At 50.6% G+C, this 19,403-nt stretch overlaps 2 protein-coding genes across 3 annotated transcripts; one reads left to right on the top strand and one right to left on the bottom strand.

The window, feature by feature from the left end:
* Nucleotides 1-1,953: 1,953 nt before the first annotated feature.
* On the top strand, nt 1,954-15,355 carry LOC128274976 (sodium/hydrogen exchanger 9B2). Its single transcript, XM_053013332.1, has 9 exons — nt 1,954-2,049; nt 11,640-11,793; nt 11,873-11,957; nt 12,038-12,283; nt 12,358-12,530; nt 13,217-13,984; nt 14,054-14,176; nt 14,237-14,477; nt 14,542-15,355. Exons 2-9 carry the CDS (start codon nt 11,650-11,652, stop codon nt 14,694-14,696), a joined length of 1,935 nt encoding a protein of 644 aa, XP_052869292.1. The 5' UTR covers nt 1,954-2,049; nt 11,640-11,649; the 3' UTR covers nt 14,697-15,355.
* On the bottom strand, nt 15,305-19,157 carry LOC128274977 (ras-related protein Rab-30-like). Of its 2 annotated transcripts, none has more exons than XM_053013334.1 (4): nt 19,150-19,157; nt 16,225-16,606; nt 15,902-16,152; nt 15,305-15,810 (listed from the first exon to the last, which is right to left on the bottom strand). In XM_053013334.1, exons 2-4 carry the CDS (start codon nt 16,478-16,480, stop codon nt 15,604-15,606), a joined length of 714 nt encoding a protein of 237 aa, XP_052869294.1. In that variant the 5' UTR covers nt 16,481-16,606; nt 19,150-19,157; the 3' UTR covers nt 15,305-15,603. The 2 variants fall into 2 exon arrangements, with proteins under 2 accessions (XP_052869294.1, XP_052869293.1); XM_053013333.1 differs by lacking the exon at nt 19,150-19,157 and adding an exon at nt 18,824-19,130.
* Between the last annotated feature and the right edge of the window lie 246 nt (nt 19,158-19,403).

Here is a 19,403-nt window from a genome sequence, read left to right as displayed (position 1 = left end):
GAGGGGGTCTATCAATGTGCAGTGACAGACTACTGATCGCTCACTCGCGATTACTGCACTAGGTGAGTGAGCACTAAGTCCGATTACCGAATGCGATTTGTGGATGTGCTTCGATGAGATAGTGCTCGAGTTCTCCTCCGACAAGATTTATTGTCTCGGAAGTTTTGTGCTGAAGTTGTGCCGTAAACCGCGCTTGAATCTCAAGAATGTCACCAGACTGCCGGATAAACCGGCTGTTTGCCTAGTAGTACCAGCTTTCGTAACGGGCAGAGTGAAGGTGAAAATTGGCGACGTCATGCGGCACTGTACGGGGCCCGCCAGGTTGATCGGTCCGGAAAACGGAGGGTGCTGTGCGGTTCCGAGTGTTTGCCTGGAGTTCCTAACTATCCAAGGTCAGTGAGTAGCCAAGAACAGGCTCATGGTAGAGCACTTCCCTAACCTTGACTCGACTCACGGCGATTGGAGCCACAAACCAGTTATTGTAGGCGGCACAAAGAAGAAAGAAAGCAAACATTTCTTTCTATCCTACGCGCGGCCCACCATTATTAGTGACATGTTAATTACCAATCGGTGCCCTTTCGCTGACCTACATCGTATCGCACCTAACCTTGCAGTGCGGCGAAGTGCCGAGTGCCCGAGTGGAGGTGCAAGAGGTGCTAAAGAGAGGGATGCACCACTACATATCCCTCTGGCTGTCACTCGAATACCGGATCCGATAAAGGGAGACCCCAGCCGATGGTCCGATGGGGTGTGTGGTTCGCGTCGCGTTTCGTTGGTCGCGGTTTGATTGAACACCACTTATCGTAGGGGTATTAGAAAAGAAGTCGAATCAATTGCCCCTTGCTTCGCTCCTTCCGCTCCGAGGTGTGGATGGCTTCCCGGGCACCGGATGAGCAACCGATAGGTAGCCACATGCTGCACTGTTTTCGAACATTTCAGCTCACATACTCTAAGGGCAGTCGCCGTAACGCGCGCGCCGTTCGGTCGAGTAGTTGTCACCGATCATCGGCCCATAATAACTGCAAAAGCAATGCAAAGCGACTATTTGCCGCACCCCCTTTAGGTTTAGGCGGAATGCCAGCCACAGCCGTTGTTGGTATTTAGCACTGTTCTACTGTGACTCCACCAAACACGTCGACAAAAGCATTGTTGCGGGTTTGTTTATTTGTTTGTTTGGCTTGGTTCCACTCGACTGCTCCGATCGGGTACCGAGCTCCGCTAACTATTTCTGTTAAACTCCTTTCTCTGTAAAAACTGTTCCCCGTTCGTCATCTTGAACTTGAAGAGGCTTCAAAGAAAAATCTGTCTCCTTTCCTGAACGCTCCCTACTCGACGAAGTCCTCGTCAAAACGTGGCTCACTTTACTATCTACATATCTTAACCTGTTACCGTGTGTGTGATGCAGTGGCGCCCACCTGGTCTCTAGCAATCTCGGCCCGGTGCGCCGCTCTGCGTGTGTGCGTTGCGCGCGCGCGAGCGCCTTCTTCGTTGGCGCGCAACCTAATCGCAGTTTTTGATTCGCCGCCACCACCGCAACTCGGCCAACACCGTCCACCATGTGTGTGTGGTCCCCGTGATTTGTATGTGCCCGGTTTGTTGTTGTTGCAATAAAAACAATGTTGATTCTATATATTGACACGCGTCCGCGGGTCGCTGTGTGCGTCGCGTATAAAAGAGTGGCGCTAAATGAAGACGGTTTTCAGAGTCTTCCAGCCAGTCCAGGGTGTTTGTGGCGCTAGAGTGGTGCAGTACGCGCGCGCGCCCTTCCAGTACCGGCGAGCAGCAAGTGTGACCGTTTGGATCGAGACCACTGCAAGTGGCTTTAAGGCTGATTGTTGGGAACCAATCTTCAGGATTCGAAAGTGTGCCTGGTGTGCCTTGTGTTCTAGTCGTAACGACTGCTTTCTGTTCGTGTCCAGTGATCGCATTGTGGTCCATAGAGACGCAGAGTGTTCCTGGGTGTTGGCCCTTTCCAGCGTACGGTGTGACCGTGACGTGATCGGTGTGTGCGCGTGGCGTGACAAGCTGATTCTGGGGGACAAGAAGCAGGTTAGTTACCTCCGTCCCGGATCCGTACCTGTCCACAACCTTCACCGCCATTACGATCATCCCCATTAAGCATTCCAATCTGTGCGCTGCGCCGCAATTCCGGCGCAGGAAGGGCGCAGCGGAATTGAAGAAAATTAGAAAATGTATCGCACAAGGGCTCGCCGTCGTCAGGCGGCGTCAAGAGAGCGCACCAAGTGCGGTCTGCGGTCACCGGTGGCGGTGGTGCCTGACCTGCGAGGATCAGGCGCCTCCATCGGATGGAGGCGAATGGTCCGCCTTCGGGTGTCTCGGTCGGAAGTAATCGGGAGGCGGAGTCGGCGTGATTTAATGTACTATTTATTCAAGGTCCCAAGGTTTCCCGCGTGGCGTGCCCTCAGCTTACGTGCCACGTAGTTACGCGACGTACTTTATGTCCGCGTCGGGTTGAGTTCCCTACAATGCAACGGCATTCCAGCCTGCTTGATGCCAGCTGCAACGCGTAGGTGTCACTTCGCCCCTCCAGCATACCCTCCAGATAGCCTGAGCTACTGGACAATCCTAGCGAGAGAGAGACAGCGAGAGATCGAGAGCGCGACCGTCTATTTCGAGGGCCCCGAGACTTCGTGCGTCGTAGTAGTGCTTCGCGGACAATTTACTACGGACAATCTGCGTGATGCGACGGGTTGCGATCAACCAACACGCAGATTGTTTGATACGTGGTGTTTTCAGACGAACTCCCGGACGTCAATTCGTCCGTTTTTCCAGCAGCCGTAACAAGCGAACAGGGGCCCATCCCATCAACACCCACTCGATCATGATAACAACCGGGCTATTGGGCCTTGTAGATCACCCCGCTGTGACAGTGATTCCGGTGCCGGTAGTTTTGGTGACTAATGCTGACCGATTGGATTCGATTACTAATTGAATCTGGCCACTCTCCGGTCGGTCAGTGCTTGGGGACCGTGCGCGTGTGCGCGGGCGCATCATCAAGACACTCGCGGCGTCTGATGGCCTCTGACGTGCTAACAGGTTATCGATGGCGAAATTGGTTGATTGCAAACACGCTCCGTGGACAAATTTTGATCGATCGAGCTCGGGGATTCTCACGCGGGTGGTGGGTTTTTTGTTGGGTTTTTGCCTAGCCACCCAGCTCGCTTCTGACCAAGTCACGGTAGACGTTTGCGATTATCTTGACATGACGGTGGTGTCCGCTGGTCACAGGTTACTGAAAATCTATCAGCAACCACGACGACTGCAACCCCAACCGGTGACTGGTTGGTTCTCAAAATTGGACCCCATTGAACGGACGCATTGGGGGCCCCCCGTTCGAGATATTTATTCATGAGATACCACTGATATGACCATATTGGAATGACGCTGGCCGGGTTGCTGGGGCTGGATCCGATCTGCTCCGATTGTGTCGCGATCGTCTACGAGGGTCTCTTCGTGACATAAGTCCCAGAATGTGCCACAGGCCCATATCAAGTGCGGTCGCGCATAGATCGCGACTGCGCGACTGGAGACACGTCCGTCGCATCGGCGGTGTTACCGCACACGTCCATCATTATCGTTGGTCGTGGCCGCGGCGATGATCGCCCAGACCGAACGCCCAGCGCCCCGAGCAGTACATACCGTACCGGCTCGCTGCAGTTCGCTCATCCTCATTACTATGTATACATAGTCGTGCCGGGCGACGGGGGAACCGCATCTCCTAAGCGCACCTACTGGAACTAGATCTGGAAATCTCGACCTACAGCGGCGCGTTGGCGGTGGTGGCGTTATAAACGTCATCGCTCGTGAGGCCGGTGCGGTGCGTCGCCGCTCGACTGACCCTCCGCCCGGGCCGAGAACCCGGGCCCAATCACCGCCGACGTCCCAATAGACTTCCAACATCGCCAACACGAGATCGCCTACAGATCGGTAACCGATGCGTTCGATGCGCACCGTAGGGAGCGCCCCGAGCGCCCGGTGGGGGTAGCGGGGAGGGGGCCGACGGCGAGTAAGAACAATCAAACATCACCAATTAGTCGGGGACCGCTGGTGTTTGTTGCTAGTTTATAAATAAGGGTACGGGCTGGCGGGCACCGAATAGTCGCCTCCAATTCGTCGGCCGGTTCGGTGAAGCATATGTAGCGCCAGCTCGGCAGTGGCAGCCCAGAGTATATAGCCCAAAGTATCGACCCGAGAGTCCTGCGACCTGCGAGGTCCTGCTGAGTGCTGAAGCCGGGTGGCTGAGCGACGATCGACACTCCCGCAACAACTTGTGGTGTTCCGAATGTGTGCAAAGTGCCCATCCAGTGCGGTTCAGTGCCTTAGGCTTTTCGGTCGGATCTTCCTGGCGTAGATCCTGGCAAAGGAAAACTATTCAAAGCGATTGCGGTGACGTTTCGTGATCGTCAAACATTCACCTACTCGATGAGGCATTCGGTGATGTGTTGACGGGTGTCCTCGGAGCTCGGAGCTGTTCTAAGTGACCAGACACGTGCACTGTCCAGCTCCCGAAGGTCTCCTTCGTCGGGGCGTGAGTGAGGCAAACGGAAACACAGGTGCTGTGCGTTGTGCGTCAGGTGTCGCTGCTGCTGAGGTGCCATTCTCGCAGCTTCCCGCTCGTGGCGAACGGCCTATCAACACCCGGAACCCTCCCAGCGCTGTCCAGGAGCCGCCGCAAAGCCCGGAGATGATGAAGAAAACGTAATTATAGATCATGCCCCCCCTCGTGTTCAGATGCCCTCCACCGCTCCATCGCTTCCCGCTTCCGTGCACGAGGCTAGAATAATGTGAGCTTGATCACCACATCACCTGCCCTACCAGGCCGCTCGGAGGAGCTCGAATTTGGATCGATTCCAATGGGCGCATAGAAAACGCGGGTGCATTGATTGCTGCGAACAATTCCCACGGCTTCCGAAGGGCCACAGGCACCCAGTCTGAGACACGGGCCCTGAGCCCCTGAGCTCTGTTGCACTGCACTTCCCAGCAGCTCGCGCAGTAGTAGTGGCTCAGTAGCCAGACTAGTGTCTCGGGTCGGGTGCGACCAATACGAATAGAATTGATGCCCCAGAGAAAGGAAGAGGCACTTCGACGCTTGGTACGTGCGTGCTGCGTAATGATCACCTGATCGTCTCGTTTAAACTGCATAAGGTGTCTGTATAAACCTTGGGGGACCATCCACGCGCTGCGTGTTGTGGAATGCAACCAAAAAGGCCATTTCGATGGTATCTTCACTGCACGACACTAACAACTATCTAGTAACAGGACAAGACTATCTGATGTCGCCTACTTAATTCGGTATTTATTTGTCAATCGTTACTACATGGCACACTGCATGAGGTGTTGAAGGTTGCAAGCAACGGTGCAGAACATCAATGGCCCACACTCGGAATGTTTATTTCCATTTTAATTTTTTTAATAAGGCTACAACAAGCGATCACATTGTGGGAAATGGTGGGTCCAAGTTTTTACGTCCACTATGTGGCAAAAAGTTTAGATACTAGCTCCTACTCTGTAGTGTAACCTCAAAAAACTGTTCCATGTTTGTGTTATGGTTGAGCAACGAGCAGTTAAGTTGTGGGTTTTCAACGGAGTGAAACATTTAAAACTGACCTAGAACTACCTGGAAACTGTGGAAAATATTGTTTATTTGAAGAAATTGACCCGCGAAAATCATTATTGTAGCTCGGAGAACCTACGACTAGGGCTAAACATTCTACTCCAATCAGTTCAGTCGAGGTTTAGTCGATATTTTGGACAAGAGCTTCGGACAAGTTTTCAGTTTGACTGAGTTTTTTGCCGACAACGAGTCGACTGAGCACCTTATTTCACAACGTAAATTTTGGTCAGGTTTTCAGATCTGTTTTTTGAAATTAGAAATTCCCGGTGGACTTCCGACAGAAGGTAGTTTTGATATGGTCCCTTCCTGGCCAAGGTCCAGGTGATCTTGGTGATGTAACAATATGGCTGTCTTGCATTGCAGCCCCGGTGCTACAACATCTTGTATTATCGAAAATGAAGTTGGTCCCGTTAGCATTACTGGTGGACGCTTTCCAGGTTTGGTTGCCGCTGCCCGGGTGGTTTCCCAGTTAATGAATCCAAACTACAACCACCTTCCGAGAGTGCGTACGTTAGACGGGCAGCCGACAAGGTGCGTGCACTGGTTGATAATTCCAATGACGTCCGATTTGGCAGCTAGTGCCAGTTGAAGGGGGGTCGCGGCGGTCGATGGATGGGCCACACCACCCCGCGAAGGTCATCGTTGCGTGCACAGAGCACACCGGGGCCGGGTTTGCCGCGTACCGTTGGCGAACTGCTCCAAATCAGCCGCGGCCCCGGCTATCACTATCGCACCGGGGGTAATTATGAAACTTTGATTAATTGATTAACTTTTAATTGATTTATTAAATTCTAGGGCCCCCGTCAGTCCTGGGCCGTCTGTTCCATGTGACTGTTGGCCCGATGATATGTCCGATGCCATTGCAGCTCGAAACAATTAGCTAAAAATGGGCTGAAAACATGTCTTGGGCACGCCAAGACGGGGGAACGTGTTTTGCCCGGGGCATGCCCCGTTTTGGGCAGCAGAGGCACCCCAAGAACGCGAGCGAAGATCGCAAACACGGCGCTCGGCGAAAGTTGTCCGCAAAACCCTGGCGTTCGATTCGATGCGAGCAAAACCAGGACAGTGCACATTGATGAATGCACTGGCGATCGAGCGCCATTCGGTCGCGACAAACTATAGCCATGTCAGGATTCATGCGGTAAGGAAAAAACGTGAAGATTGTCACGTGATCATCACACTTGGTGGGCCACGCGCATAAATTTGATCCAGCATCATCATCTTCGTTCGACCAGACTGGAGTGGCGCCCGAAATGCGTCATCCAATCGTCAGCTGCACGAGACTCACACGAGATCGGCCGTCACGGTTGTCACGCGACGATCGACCCCCCACCCCGCTGACCAGACTGAACCGGAAACCGTCCGATTCATAAAACGCAAACAAATTGCCGCTTAATTTAACACAATTTAACTTTCACGCAATTTAACTACGACACGGTCGGCGCGTGACGTGTGGTCGCCGAGGTGAAATTGATCCTGAGACCCTCATCTTATCGAGACATGGTCCCGTAGTTGGGCTCGTGGGAGCAAGATAGAAGAAGGTTCAATTGGTGGCACACTTAATTGAAGGCAATAGATTTGTTTGCGCCATTGGCCTTATTATGTTGTACACGATAACATAAATCGATGTATTCGATACCCGAAAACATGAAGACGTTAATTGTGAATGATGCACTGGCGTGGCGGAAGGCATCTAGCTGGTTTCGCTTCCAACTGAGGTCTTAAGCTATGAAGGAAAGTCACACCAGGAAAAAGTTCAACGGCCACAGCCTTACCGCTACCGGATTGCTACGGAGAAGCGAAACCGGAGCTCTATTGCATCGGCAAACTTTAAGCAAAACGCTACAGCGGCGATAAATGGTTACGTCGTACGGTCGGGTTTTGACGGATCGACCAATTTGCCTGCGGCTGACGACAGGTGGTGGCCGTGCATGCTAACATGCAATCAAACAGCAGCTGTTATCAACAGTTAGCATATCATTAATGGGCTACCACTGCTTTCCCCCACAAAGGGTCCTCCGGTTCGGGGTTCGAAACATAGTTGAAGTTAAAAAGGGCAAACACGTCGAAAACCCGTTAAATGAGTAGAGTAAACAAAACGGGTTCCCATCTTTAATCGACAATGGTGCTGAGGTTGGGACGTCAAACACAACAATTTGGGGCCTCCAAAAACAACGTTCAAGGACACTCCTAATGCCACTCTGTCAATGGGTGTGAGGATCAATAGGCACACTTCGAAAAAGCGTAGTACCTTAATTCATTCATCCATCTTGTATGTACTCTGTTCGTCAATAACATTCGCGCATTCCGGGGATCCGGATGCACGCTTTATGAAGGTGATCGAATGGATAAAAAAAATAAGGACCAGCCTGGCTCAATGGCCGGCGGCTTCCTTTCCCGTCCGCTCACATGTTGACGCTCGATCGTCGATGGTCCATTCGAACGATTTAGGAAACCCTGGCACTGGTGACGGTGACGGATTAACGATTGACGTTAGTCGCTCGTGATAATTAATGTCCCCCAAGTCGCGCGTGCCAATTGGTTTGTTAAGGTCCCCGCTTCCTTCGGGTGGCGACTCTATTTAATTGTCTCATCTTCGTTTTCTGCCGTCGCTGCAACAGGTCACCAAGTAGAGCTGTGACGTAATTTCGTGACGCTAGCTGGGCTAGTTGTTTGAACTGATGTTACTTTAAGACCCGACACCTGGTCTGATTTTGAGCCGACATTCAACAAGATTCGATTTAGCGGAAACTAGTGCGCTGAACGAGGCGATTATATTGGCGACTGCGAAACCCAGAACACTTCACCTGCGGTTCGTGAAAAGTACATGATATTATTCTGTCTCGTCACATTTTAGCACACTTATCGCATGGCGCGTGTGGCCCGGAAAAGTGGCCGACCGTTCATAGTCTCAGACCGGTCGTGACTCACATGTGCCGGTGGCAGCCACAGCCACGGTTGCCACGTGTCGTGCGACGACTCTCGACAATCCCAAACAGGTTGCGTTCGAGTACGAACCGACTTGACCCAACCTGGACATGGTCGATTGGTTGGTTGACCTGGGAGAACTCTTATTTATCTTATCGACTGTCTTCTGCAATAAATCTTCCACTCAAAATGACGCCTGTCCAGGTGCGTGGTTATTCTGTTGATTAGACGGTGGTTAACAAATCGACAGTAACCTGACCCGGAGCCGCCCGATTTCGATATCTTTCGCGGCTGGTTTCTCCCGTTGTGAGTTCTGAGAATGTGGCTGAGGTGATCTAATTTCCCAGAGCGCCCCTCCGATTGAGTAGCTCCGCGAAGTGGTCCGGCAAACAGATCGCTAACGATCGTGACCAGAGTGGAACCGATCAAACAAACTCTTTCGCTGGGGAATCGGTGTAAAGCTAATCACCATCACGAGATAGACTCCGAAACACAACCTGGCCACTTCATTGACTTCACATCGGCGCACTAAAAACGAAGATCAACACACGGGACCAGCGAAAGGGCGACGAGCTGGTCCGTGTCCGGTTAGAGATCCTAGAGGAGGTTTCCGTCGTTGTGCGACTTCTAGATAGGGCCCCGTTGGTAATTGTTTCGCCAAAAACTGCCACTTCGAGTGTAGACTCAATGGAAACCCAAGGCCCGGCGTCTTATCGCACGGCGGACGTCGAGACTTAATTTGGGTTGGTGATTTTTATTACCTCCAACCATTGCGCAGAAATGGGAATGAATTTATGATCGCGGTGCGCGAAACCTCAAATAGCCATTATTAGTCGCGTCTTTCTTTATTTGATCCTCATAAATGCCCCATCGACAGACGGCTGCTGGTGCTGCTGGAACGATAAGCAGAGGCTTCTTGGCAGACGGAAATCAAGGTGTGATAAGAATCCTGTTTGCCTTTGCGTTAATTGTTCAGCTCGCTCGACTGCTCGAATGTCCGTTGCCCAAATTAACAATGTAGCGTTTTTTTTTGGGTCATTACGTCTGTCCTTCATCTGGAACGATTGTTGACCGCCACGGAAGTGCTGTAATGCTCCAATCGACGTCTGCCGTGGTTATCACACCGGAGATCAGGTGGGGCACTTGACCAGTTTAGGGATTTTTTGGGACAGACTCTGTCTACGTGAACCTGTTTGAACCGCGGTGCATTATATTTAGGTACACATTGGCCCCAAGTCTAGACGAAGCACCTGACCGTGACGTCGACCGGGATACAACGCATTTAGGTATGATTACTCTTAACGAGGTTCTGCGAATGGCATCTTCTTATCACACGGTAAAACTTTTTTCGTACCGTAAAAGTTTATTTTAAAAATACCCCACTTAACGCATCGAGTTGCGATGAACGATCAACTCTTCGCTAACAGCCATTAGCACACTGGCTCCTGCAACCCGCAGCCTTTCCTCATCCGCATCCGCATCTCGGGCTCTCTCATTAAAGCATCGCGATGCGGCGCGGAACAATAATTATTGTTGAGCCGTCAAACAAAGGGCGACCTGGGTGCGATTGTTCGACCGAATTCCACCGTGCACGGCAAGCGTGTAACCGAACGCGTGCCCGAACGGCTGGGCTGAATGTACTACTTTTTGTTTTATCGCAAGATGGTGGAGAGCGCATCATCTCGACACCACGTGGTGGACCCTCGAAATGGGCGCCCTGACTGAGGCACATCACACTGGGACGACTCGCGTTCGACGGCCTTGCAGGTGTGACCTCTACGAGAGTTTTCGCGTGTTAACCTTTGACACCAGGAAAAAGCGATAGCCGGTCGAGGCACGAGCCGGTTGCGTGACTGGTGGCCACTAAACTTGCTCACTAAATCCACCAAATTGCCGGCTAAGTGGCTGGCAGGTGGTCAATCCGTGCCTGCCACCTGCCATTGCTGTACTTTCCCAGTGCGCGCGCCAATCGAAGCAGGATTGAGGTGGGTGATAATTAGCATCCAGAAGGTGAATACCCAAGAGCACATTGCCAATTTTGCGATGTGTACTCAATTCAAAGCATCTCCGGCTAGAATGTGCACGGTGTTGTGATCACGATGCTCCGTTCGTTATCTTCTTCTATATCCAGCAAAGTCGATTTTATAGATGTTTTCCGTTGTTGGGTTGTATCAAATAAGGCTAAGTTGTAACCGATAAGGCGTCAATTCAATGGATCACCCGGCTGCGCTACTCCAATTAATCGGATGGTATGCGAAAGACGACAGTTCGAACCCTGACAGTACATCAATTTAAACGCAAAACTTAACGCTTGTGTTTAATAAGGCTCTGTTCGTTCTAATAATAATAAATATTACAATTGTGTGCACAATTGAATTATAATGGGGTTTGCGCCAAGCAATTTCAGTTAATGCGTCTAACGTTTATTTGTCAACCGATTCTGAACATGAAAGCAAAAAACAAACACCTAACAACTTGGGACTCCTCCAGCATAATTATCGATCTCCGATCGATTTGATGTGCTTGAAGTATATTTGAAGTACATTATTTGGGCGTCTAGATTTAAGGATCGTGCAGGATCGAAGATCGCAAGCGCTCGGTGAACGTTTCTTGGAACCGGACTTTGATTATTTGCTTTGGATTAAATTTAGCAAAACAACTAATGTAAATATTAAATTACCACGACATGAACTATATTTATGAAGTTTTGTGATAAAACTTTTTAGTCCACCTTCTGAACTAGAACAATCGTTTGTTTTATGTAAACGACTAGATTGAACAATATTGCCTCAAGCTGTTCAACTTAGCTGTTGCTTCTATAGCGATACTTATAAAGGTAGGCATTTGTTTCTAATTCTACTGTGGATTCTACTGTGGAAAAATAAAAACTAAAAAGCTTTAAATGTATTAAAAATCATCGTTCGCTCATGATCGAGTAACATATTTATTACGAAGTACTCAAAGCAACAAACCCCTTCAGTTCGTCAGCCCAAAGTCAATTAGCGAGTGCAGTCTAATTATTAAATGTTTTTGTGTTAATTCACATTTACATAATCTCTTTCGCCGCTTGTTTTAGGATAATAAAAATGCCTTCGGACGAAGCGAACGCTTCGTCCCAGTCGTCGAGTGGCGATACGAAGCGAAAAGTCAGCATCATTACAGAGCCCGTCGTCGAGCGGTTAGGTCACGATAATTTGGCCTTCGAGCAGAACAAACGAAAAATATCCCAGGTAAGCCCAAGGGTCGCGTCAGGGTGGAGCTTGGAAGCAGTTTTCAAGCAACACCAACCGAAATTGTTCCCATCAACAGCAGTCACATCACTCCGAGGATGGACCGGTTCGGCGGAAAAGTAATATGCACAACAACAACTTTGACACCGCCTCGATTCACAGTGGTAGGTGGTACAGTGGCCAGGTGGTGAAGTGGAACAGATCGCTAACTCTAACGCTCTTCCGGACTTCCACCTTCGCGCAGATCGCTACAACGGAGAGGCTGGCGGACGCTCCAAAAAGAGTTCCTTTTCGGAGGCTCTAGGAAAAATCGAACGCGACTACGACAACTCGCGACTGGAACAGTCGTGGATCTACTCGCTATGCATGCGGTGCCGGGTCGAGTACACAACGCCCTCCTGGGAACCGCCCGGCTGGCAGAAGGTGTGTCCCTACCCGCTCTGCCCGTCCTACCGACAGTTTGCGAGGATCCTATCTATCATTCTCATTGGTTAGTGCTTCGAGCTTCAAGCCGGCTTCGAGCTCTCAGGTGACCGTTCGATCTCGGTTTCCGTTCCGTTGCAGGTGTGTTACTTTGGGTAACGGCGTACGTCATCATCGGTGACACGGCCGCACCCGGTGGTCAGCTGTTTCAGCTGGTCGTCCTGACGGTGGCCGCCAACTTCGGGGGATTCATCATATCGCTGACGACGCTACCCCGGTTGATAGGAATGCTGCTCGTCGGAATACTGTTTCAGGTAGGCTCACAGAGCATTGGGGCATTTGACTGTGTGTTGACTTTCTCCGTGAGCTGGTAGTGTGGCAATCGTTAGGCCCTCTGCTGGCTAGCAAATGTCAGAAACAACGCGAGTGGTACAGCCACACACCGAGACCTTTCGAGTGAGGGAGTCTCATTTGCTGCAAATGCAAATGATCGTAGATAATAAATTAGTTCTGCTCATCAAGTGGCTGGGCTGGGCAGGCCTAGGCCTGACTGCGAAGGGACGCGACCGACGCGGCCAATCTGTAACACAGCCGCCCGTATGCATATCAGTCCTATTATTGTATTAACCCATCCCATCAGAGAGAGTGAGAGAGGCTAAGGAATGTGCGGAAGATTGATGACGGGATGATGATATGCGATGCGGATGCGCAATCCGATCGACGCAACCTCGGCGACGGGTTTGCATAAATTTATGAGCCGCCTGGCATTTGCAGCGACCGACCGGGCACCATGCGGTGCTCGAGATTATTCTGGTTCTTGTGGTGGCCACATACAAACTAACTGATAAAGAAGAAATTTGCTCATTTTTAAGTACATACTCGAGGTGATCAAACGATTATTTTGACTGGCCGTTCAACGCATCTTTCAAATTTAAGCGTTTCCCAAGCATTTTATCAGATTCAATGTAGACTATGTCCGTGTTCTGTTCATCCCCCACAGAATGTCGGTTGGGTGAATTTGGACGGTGACTTCCAGATCGTGACGGCCGAGCTGCGGAAGCTGGCTCTGGTCATCATCCTGGTCCGGGCGGGTCTCGAGATGGACCCGACCGCGTTCAAGAAGATCTACAAAACGATCCTCAAGCTCGGTCTCATCCCGTGGTTCGTCGAGTGCTCGCTGATCGCGGTCTGCGCCCGGTTCTTCCTGCAGCTACCGTGGATGTGGAGCATCCTGCTCGGTTCGATCGTCGGTGCGGTCTCGCCGGCGGTCGTCGTCCCATGTTTGTTCCGGCTTCGCACCAAGGGCTACGGGGTGGTGAAGGGCATCCCGACGCTGATCATTGCCGTGGCCGGTATCGACGACGCCGTGTCCGTGGCCGGTTTCGGCATCATCTCGAGCATCATGTTCAGCACGCAGAGCTTGGGGTTGCAGATTGCGCAGGCTCCGGTGTGCATCATCGGCGGGCTGGGCTTCGGTGTCGTTTGGGGCTTCCTGTGCAAGTACGTGCCGGAACCGGGCGACGCGTACGTCGTGCCGATCCGAACGCTGATGCTGTTCGGGGGCGGTCTGTTGGCTGTGTTTGGCAGTGAAAAGATCCACTTCGAAGGGGCTGGCCCGCTCGGGGTCGTGTTTGCTGCGTTCACTGCCTCGTACTTCTGGTGCGGCCAGGGCTGGGAGCTCGAGGACAATCCCGTGTCCACCGCGTTCGAAATCTTCTGGATGATCTTCGAGCCGATTCTGTTCGGTATCACCGGAGCCTCAATCAAGGTAAGAAAACGGAGGGGCGACGTCCGTATGCTAATTAGTTACCAAATTTTCTCTTGCCTTGCTCCCCAGATCGCCGAATTGGATCCTCACATTGTGTCGATAGGCGTTGGCAGCATTTACGTGGTAGCAGTGATCCGCATCCTGACGACCGTTGCGATTGCCTTTGGAGACAAGTTGAACGTCAAGGAGAAGGTAAGTTTATACTCCAGTATGGTTGCTTAACGATGAGCTAATTTACAACCTTGTGGACAGATTTTCGTTGCCATCTCTTGGATGTCGAAAGCAACGGTACAGGCAGCCCTCGGACCGGTTGCGCTGAAGACGGTGATGTTGAACGAAAACCGAACGGAGGAAGAGGTCCATTATGCCGAGCTGGTGAAGATGATCTGTATTCTCAGCATCATTCTAACGGCTCCATTGGGTGCCATTCTAATCTCGGTGACGGGCACGAAATTGCTGAAGAAAACCAAACAACAACTCGAACCGATGGATGGTAAAGTTCTGCTTCGTTGACACCGATAGACACGCTTAGCTGAGGTTTTCTCATTTTTTTGCAGGCTGGCGAAGAAGTCACCGGCCGTCGCTGCACGATATCAGTATCATCGACGAAGAGGAAGAACGCGAGGACATTGAGGGCATCGCAGATGAGGACACGGCCGCCAACACGCTGTCCAACGCACAACCGGCAGCGGCCTTTACCATTACGAAGTAGAGACTATCGACGGCATCGGCTCAGCACTTCCCTGTCGCCGTCACCTAAATCTTTAAGATATTGAAACCTGTTACCTATCGAAAGATGTGCAAAGTACGAGAATGCAGCAGAATTCTTAGATGGAATGCAGGCATCGGAGGAATCCAAGCCGGCTTAGATTATGGCAAACGGTCCAGCAGTATCGTTCCGTTTGTTTTGTTACTATTAATCTTAAATAGATTTGGATAGTCTTTTAGAGCGTTGGCTGATAGGCATCAACAGTAACAGCAGCCGAAGTAGTGAAGATACAAAACCAAACCCGTACCATTCCAGTCCCAACCGAACCGATTCGAAAGACGAGTAAGGCGAAACACGAACCGGAATCGAAACACTTTTGTTCATTAGTAGTGATAGCTATAGAGAGGTGTAAACCGAACCGTTCTCTTGCAGGAAATAGTACTCGCAAGTGCGCAGACTAGTGTAGGTCCCTTGTTTAAGCTCATTATACTTATTAAACTACGATGTGTCTACGATATTCCTTTGTGCCACGATACGCTACGATATTAGTGTCATATTTTTTTGTAAATTCATTCATTCATTCATTCATTTATTGCTAATATTAACACAGGAACATAGTCTAAAACCGTAACTTAAACCAACGATCCGCAGCACATCATCCGGACCCGCCCCAGCGTGCCAAGTGATCTTCACTAATTGTTTCTATTGTCACCCTTCAACGACGGCTTTGTGCGTCTCGGACTGCAGCTGGGGCCGGTATCACCTGCATAAAATTCCCATTTCCTAACATCTAAAACACATTACACAAACCTTTATCATCCTCATCATCACCAGGGTTGATAGTACATTATCTGTTTTCATAAAACAACCCCAACACACGGTCTTTTTGGTTTCGATTCCTCGGCACTACCTACTGCTGGGTGATAAAATTGCCACTGTTACTGGCGAGGCTCGCCGGTCCGGAACTGTCCGAGTAGTGTGCATCGCTGGTGCTGGCGTGGTTCGAGTGGCCCCGATCACCGACGCTACAGCAGCTCGGATGATAGATCGTTTTCTGGGAGAGATTCGTCAGGACGCTCGTTTCACTGCGCAGCGTGAACTCTTTCGTGCGTGCTTGCTGCAAGGTACCAAAGGCACATCCGAAAAAGAGACAAGGATTTACGATTAGCATGCCATCGTCCGGTGACCATCGTTCGAAAGCCGCAAACCTCAATCAGTACGGCCGCAATGTCGTAGAACAGTCGCTCCACGTTGTCGGCCTGCTTGGCGGACGTCTCGAGGAAGTACATTCCGTGCTGTTTCGCAAACTCGGCCCCCACATCCTGTGGGATTTCCCGGTCGTCCCGGTCCGTCTTGTTGCCGACGAGAATCTTTAGCACCTTGGTGTTGGCGTGCTCCTGGATTTCTCGTAACCAGTCCGGCAGACAGTCGAACGTTGGCTGGCAGCTGATGTCGTAAACTGTTGGGGGACGAATGAAGAGCTTGCATTACTATCTGGAATGGCATTGAATGGCTCATGCTGAATGCTTACCCAGTATCAGGGCGGACGCGGATCGGTAGTAACTTTGCGTGATCGAGCGGAACCGCTCCTGGCCGGCCGTATCCCAGATTTGCAGCTTAATCTTCTGGTTGTCGACCTCCACCGTTTTGATCATAAAGTCAACCCCGATCGTAGCGCCCTGGCCGGGCGGGAACAGCCCTTGTGTGAACCTTCGCACCAGGCAGGTCTTTCCAACGCCCGCATTGCCCACCAGCACGACTTTAAACAGAAATTTGTAGTCCTCCATCGTCTCAGCGATCCTCCTTCGAGAGAATACTTCCAGAGGCGCGCTCAATTTTAGATCACGGAATGTTTTGATTTTTGCAGAAAGCGAGTGCCAAACTACAGATTTTTGAGGAATGTTTTGAAAAATCTGAAAAGAAAAAAAGAGAGTTTAGATAAGCTTCACGATACGGAACGGTCAACGAAACAGTATTCTTAATGTATTGAGCCCAGCGCCACCATCGACGTGAACCGTGAATTACGCGTACACACGGTGAGCAGCCGCAACTGACCGTAATTTTCGGTTTACGCCTTTTACGATTGCGTGCCATCCACGCGGAGTGCTACTGTGTTGCGTGTGCGTGAAGTTGCTGGCCAATGAACCGCGTGCGCGCGCGCCGCAAACGAGTAGTAGAAAACAATTCGCTCCGCCATTAACGATCGTGGCAGCATGGCAAGTAGCAACGGCGGCGGTCGGATGTTTAGCGCCGTGCAGTTCGATTTAAAACTTTCGATTTTAGCCCTCATCAGTGGACGCAACGACCAAGTAACTTCCTTCGGAGTGCACCACCAGCAAAGGAGGTGTGCAAGCGCTTCAAGACGTGCTCACGGTGGCCAGTGTTGATTTGCTGACTGCGACTCGCTGATTCGCCTCGCGTAGTAGGCCAAGGCGTCGCCAGCGCCGATGACTGAGAACTCACTCTCTACGACTACGGTTTCGGTTTAGCTTTCTTCTGTTACATTACCACTACTTTTGGTTTTCGTGAGATTGGACTTATTTTTTGTCTTTGCTTTTTATCATTTTAATTGACACGCCAACCCCGTTTTTCTTATATCTTTCTTTAAATGGGCTGTAGTTATATTTTTTGTCAAAAAGCAACCATTTTCTTCCATTTGGGGATTCTAAAAGAATTTCTTCGTTGGATAGTGATTCCTACAAATGTGAATGCTTCGTGGCACCTTTCACCGGCGACAAATGTCTTCTGTTGATAACCGCCACTGATACGACTTGCGCTTTTTGCTTACCTCAATAAATCTACCTTACCTTATCTTACCAACATATTCCGATAAATATGTTTTTCACAAAACATCACAGAACAAAATAAAACTGCCACATTTAGGCGCAAATTTAACCAATGGTAACTCGATGCCAAAGGAATAACATTAACAGGAAGTGCACACGCAAACACTCCCAAATGGACAATTTTGGATTGGACATTTTCAGATGGCCGGCAACGGAACGGAATTCGGTGGCCTTCCCTTGCAACCAATCAGTTTAATTGACCGGACGCACGGCACACACGGCGAATGACACCACCGGCGTGCGTTTCGTGTTCGGGCTGGGGATGTAGTAGATTTTTGGCCACCGCTCCCAAATATCATGTTGCTAGGGCGTCGTGGTGACGCATATCCTCCCACAGGACACGGCTCGATCGAACCGTTTTTGGTTTTTATTTTAACAGTATGCAAATGGGCACTAAATTGTAACAAATAACGAAACCGTTACACAGAACCACTTTTGTGTACGGTTCAGTATATCGAACCTTAGAGCAAGTTCGCTTCGCCATCATCTCCCACGGGAACGGCAGAACAAGTTTAGCAATGGCTCGATTTGGCGAAGAATGACCACACCTGAGGGACGCGTAGGATGTTTTTTGGACATTTTTTGTGCCTATGCTTTTTAGCAGAAACTCGGCGTCGACTCGTCACCACAACGCGAGTTTGAGTCGTTGTGGTTCCGCTGGGTGCCTACGCCAGGCATCGAGGAGTGGCCATTCGATTTTGTGATACGCGTTCCGCTAGCACTCTGGCTCGTTCGGCGACCCGCCGTCGTGGGAAGCACGGTTCAATAAGAACGCCGCCCCTAGCGGAAACAGCACACCGGGGGAAGCGGAGCGCGGAGGTTTGGTGTTATAATAAATTCCGCTCGACCTCTCAGCGCCACAGCTGTTCGCTCCGAGGCATCTTCGTGGTCCACTCACCCCATCGACCGGCAGCAATTACCGAGGGATTGGATTTCCTTTTGCCCCGCTCTCCGCGGCCGGGTTGGGCAACACCAAAAACTGTCTCTGTTGGCGAGTGGGCGCGTAGGCCTTGACCATTTTACTGGACGGCGATGAGTAATCGCTGGCCAGCCAAACGGAACCGACTCGGTGAGCCCCTTTACCCCCGCGTTGACCAAGGATAACGAGGACGGTCGGAACTAAGAGCATAACAATTGGCGAAGGTTTCGCTCTGCAGAGTAGGTCAGCGAATTGCATTCAATTACGCCGAGGCAATTGGGTTGCGCCAGACACCCGCCACTGTGCGCCGGTTCCCAGGAGCGAACGGAACGAGAAACCAATCGCCATTTGCACGACTTTCTTACCGTTCACTTTGAGGTCACTAGGAACGTCTCATTGCAACCCCCCGGGAGCCCCGTAGAACTGGCCGTATGTGTGGGGACTGCAACTGCTGCTGCTGATAATCACATTCAACGCGAAAGATTGCAGTTTGTTGTTGAAAACACACTCACTGGGACAATTACGGTTCACAGATTCACGACCTTTCCGGATGTCCGAATGGAAAACACCCAAAGAAAGTTGACTCACTTTCCACGATCAGCACGGCCTGACATTCGTCTCTTTTATTAACTATATTATCTCTAATAAAAGTATATTAATTATACTATTATTAATTTATGTTTATCCAAACCCGATTGTTCTCCCCTAAACACGAAATGTCAAAATAATTTTTTTTTCTGGCTGCTCTACTTGTTTTCATGAATACAACCGATTGAACCTAACCTTTCTTAACCGAAACTGACCATAGCAAGATGTCCCTTTTCTCTCTCATTTCTGTGCGCGCTCTGATGAATGTTGGACAGCAACGCCAATCAACTGTGGTACGGCTGGAGGATTGTTCACGCTGTTTATTGGCGCAGTTTCAGTAAAGTAAAGCATGAACCC

Source organism: Anopheles cruzii, chromosome 3 (assembly GCF_943734635.1).
Source record: "Anopheles cruzii chromosome 3, idAnoCruzAS_RS32_06, whole genome shotgun sequence".
Lineage (NCBI taxonomy): Eukaryota > Metazoa > Arthropoda > Insecta > Diptera > Culicidae > Anopheles > Anopheles cruzii.
The sequence above is the reverse complement of the archived record's forward strand: the minus strand, read 5'-3'. Positions and strand labels throughout refer to the sequence as shown.

Coding starts and splice junctions, on each gene's coding strand:
- LOC128274977 (XM_053013334.1), bottom strand. CDS start 16,480: ATGGAGGACTACAAATTTCTGTTTAAAGTCGTGCTGGTGGGCAATGCG. Junction 16,153..16,224: donor CGCGTCCGCCCTGATACTGG/GTAAGCATTCAG, acceptor GTCCCCCAACAG/TTTACGACATCAGCTGCCAG. Junction 15,811..15,901: donor TTGCGGCCGTACTGATTGAG/GTTTGCGGCTTT, acceptor GGTACCTTGCAG/CAAGCACGCACGAAAGAGTT.
- LOC128274976 (XM_053013332.1), top strand. CDS start 11,650: ATGCCTTCGGACGAAGCGAACGCTTCGTCCCAGTCGTCGAGTGGCGAT. Junction 13,985..14,053: donor TCACCGGAGCCTCAATCAAG/GTAAGAAAACGG, acceptor CTTGCTCCCCAG/ATCGCCGAATTGGATCCTCA. Junction 14,478..14,541: donor ACAACTCGAACCGATGGATG/GTAAAGTTCTGC, acceptor ATTTTTTTGCAG/GCTGGCGAAGAAGTCACCGG.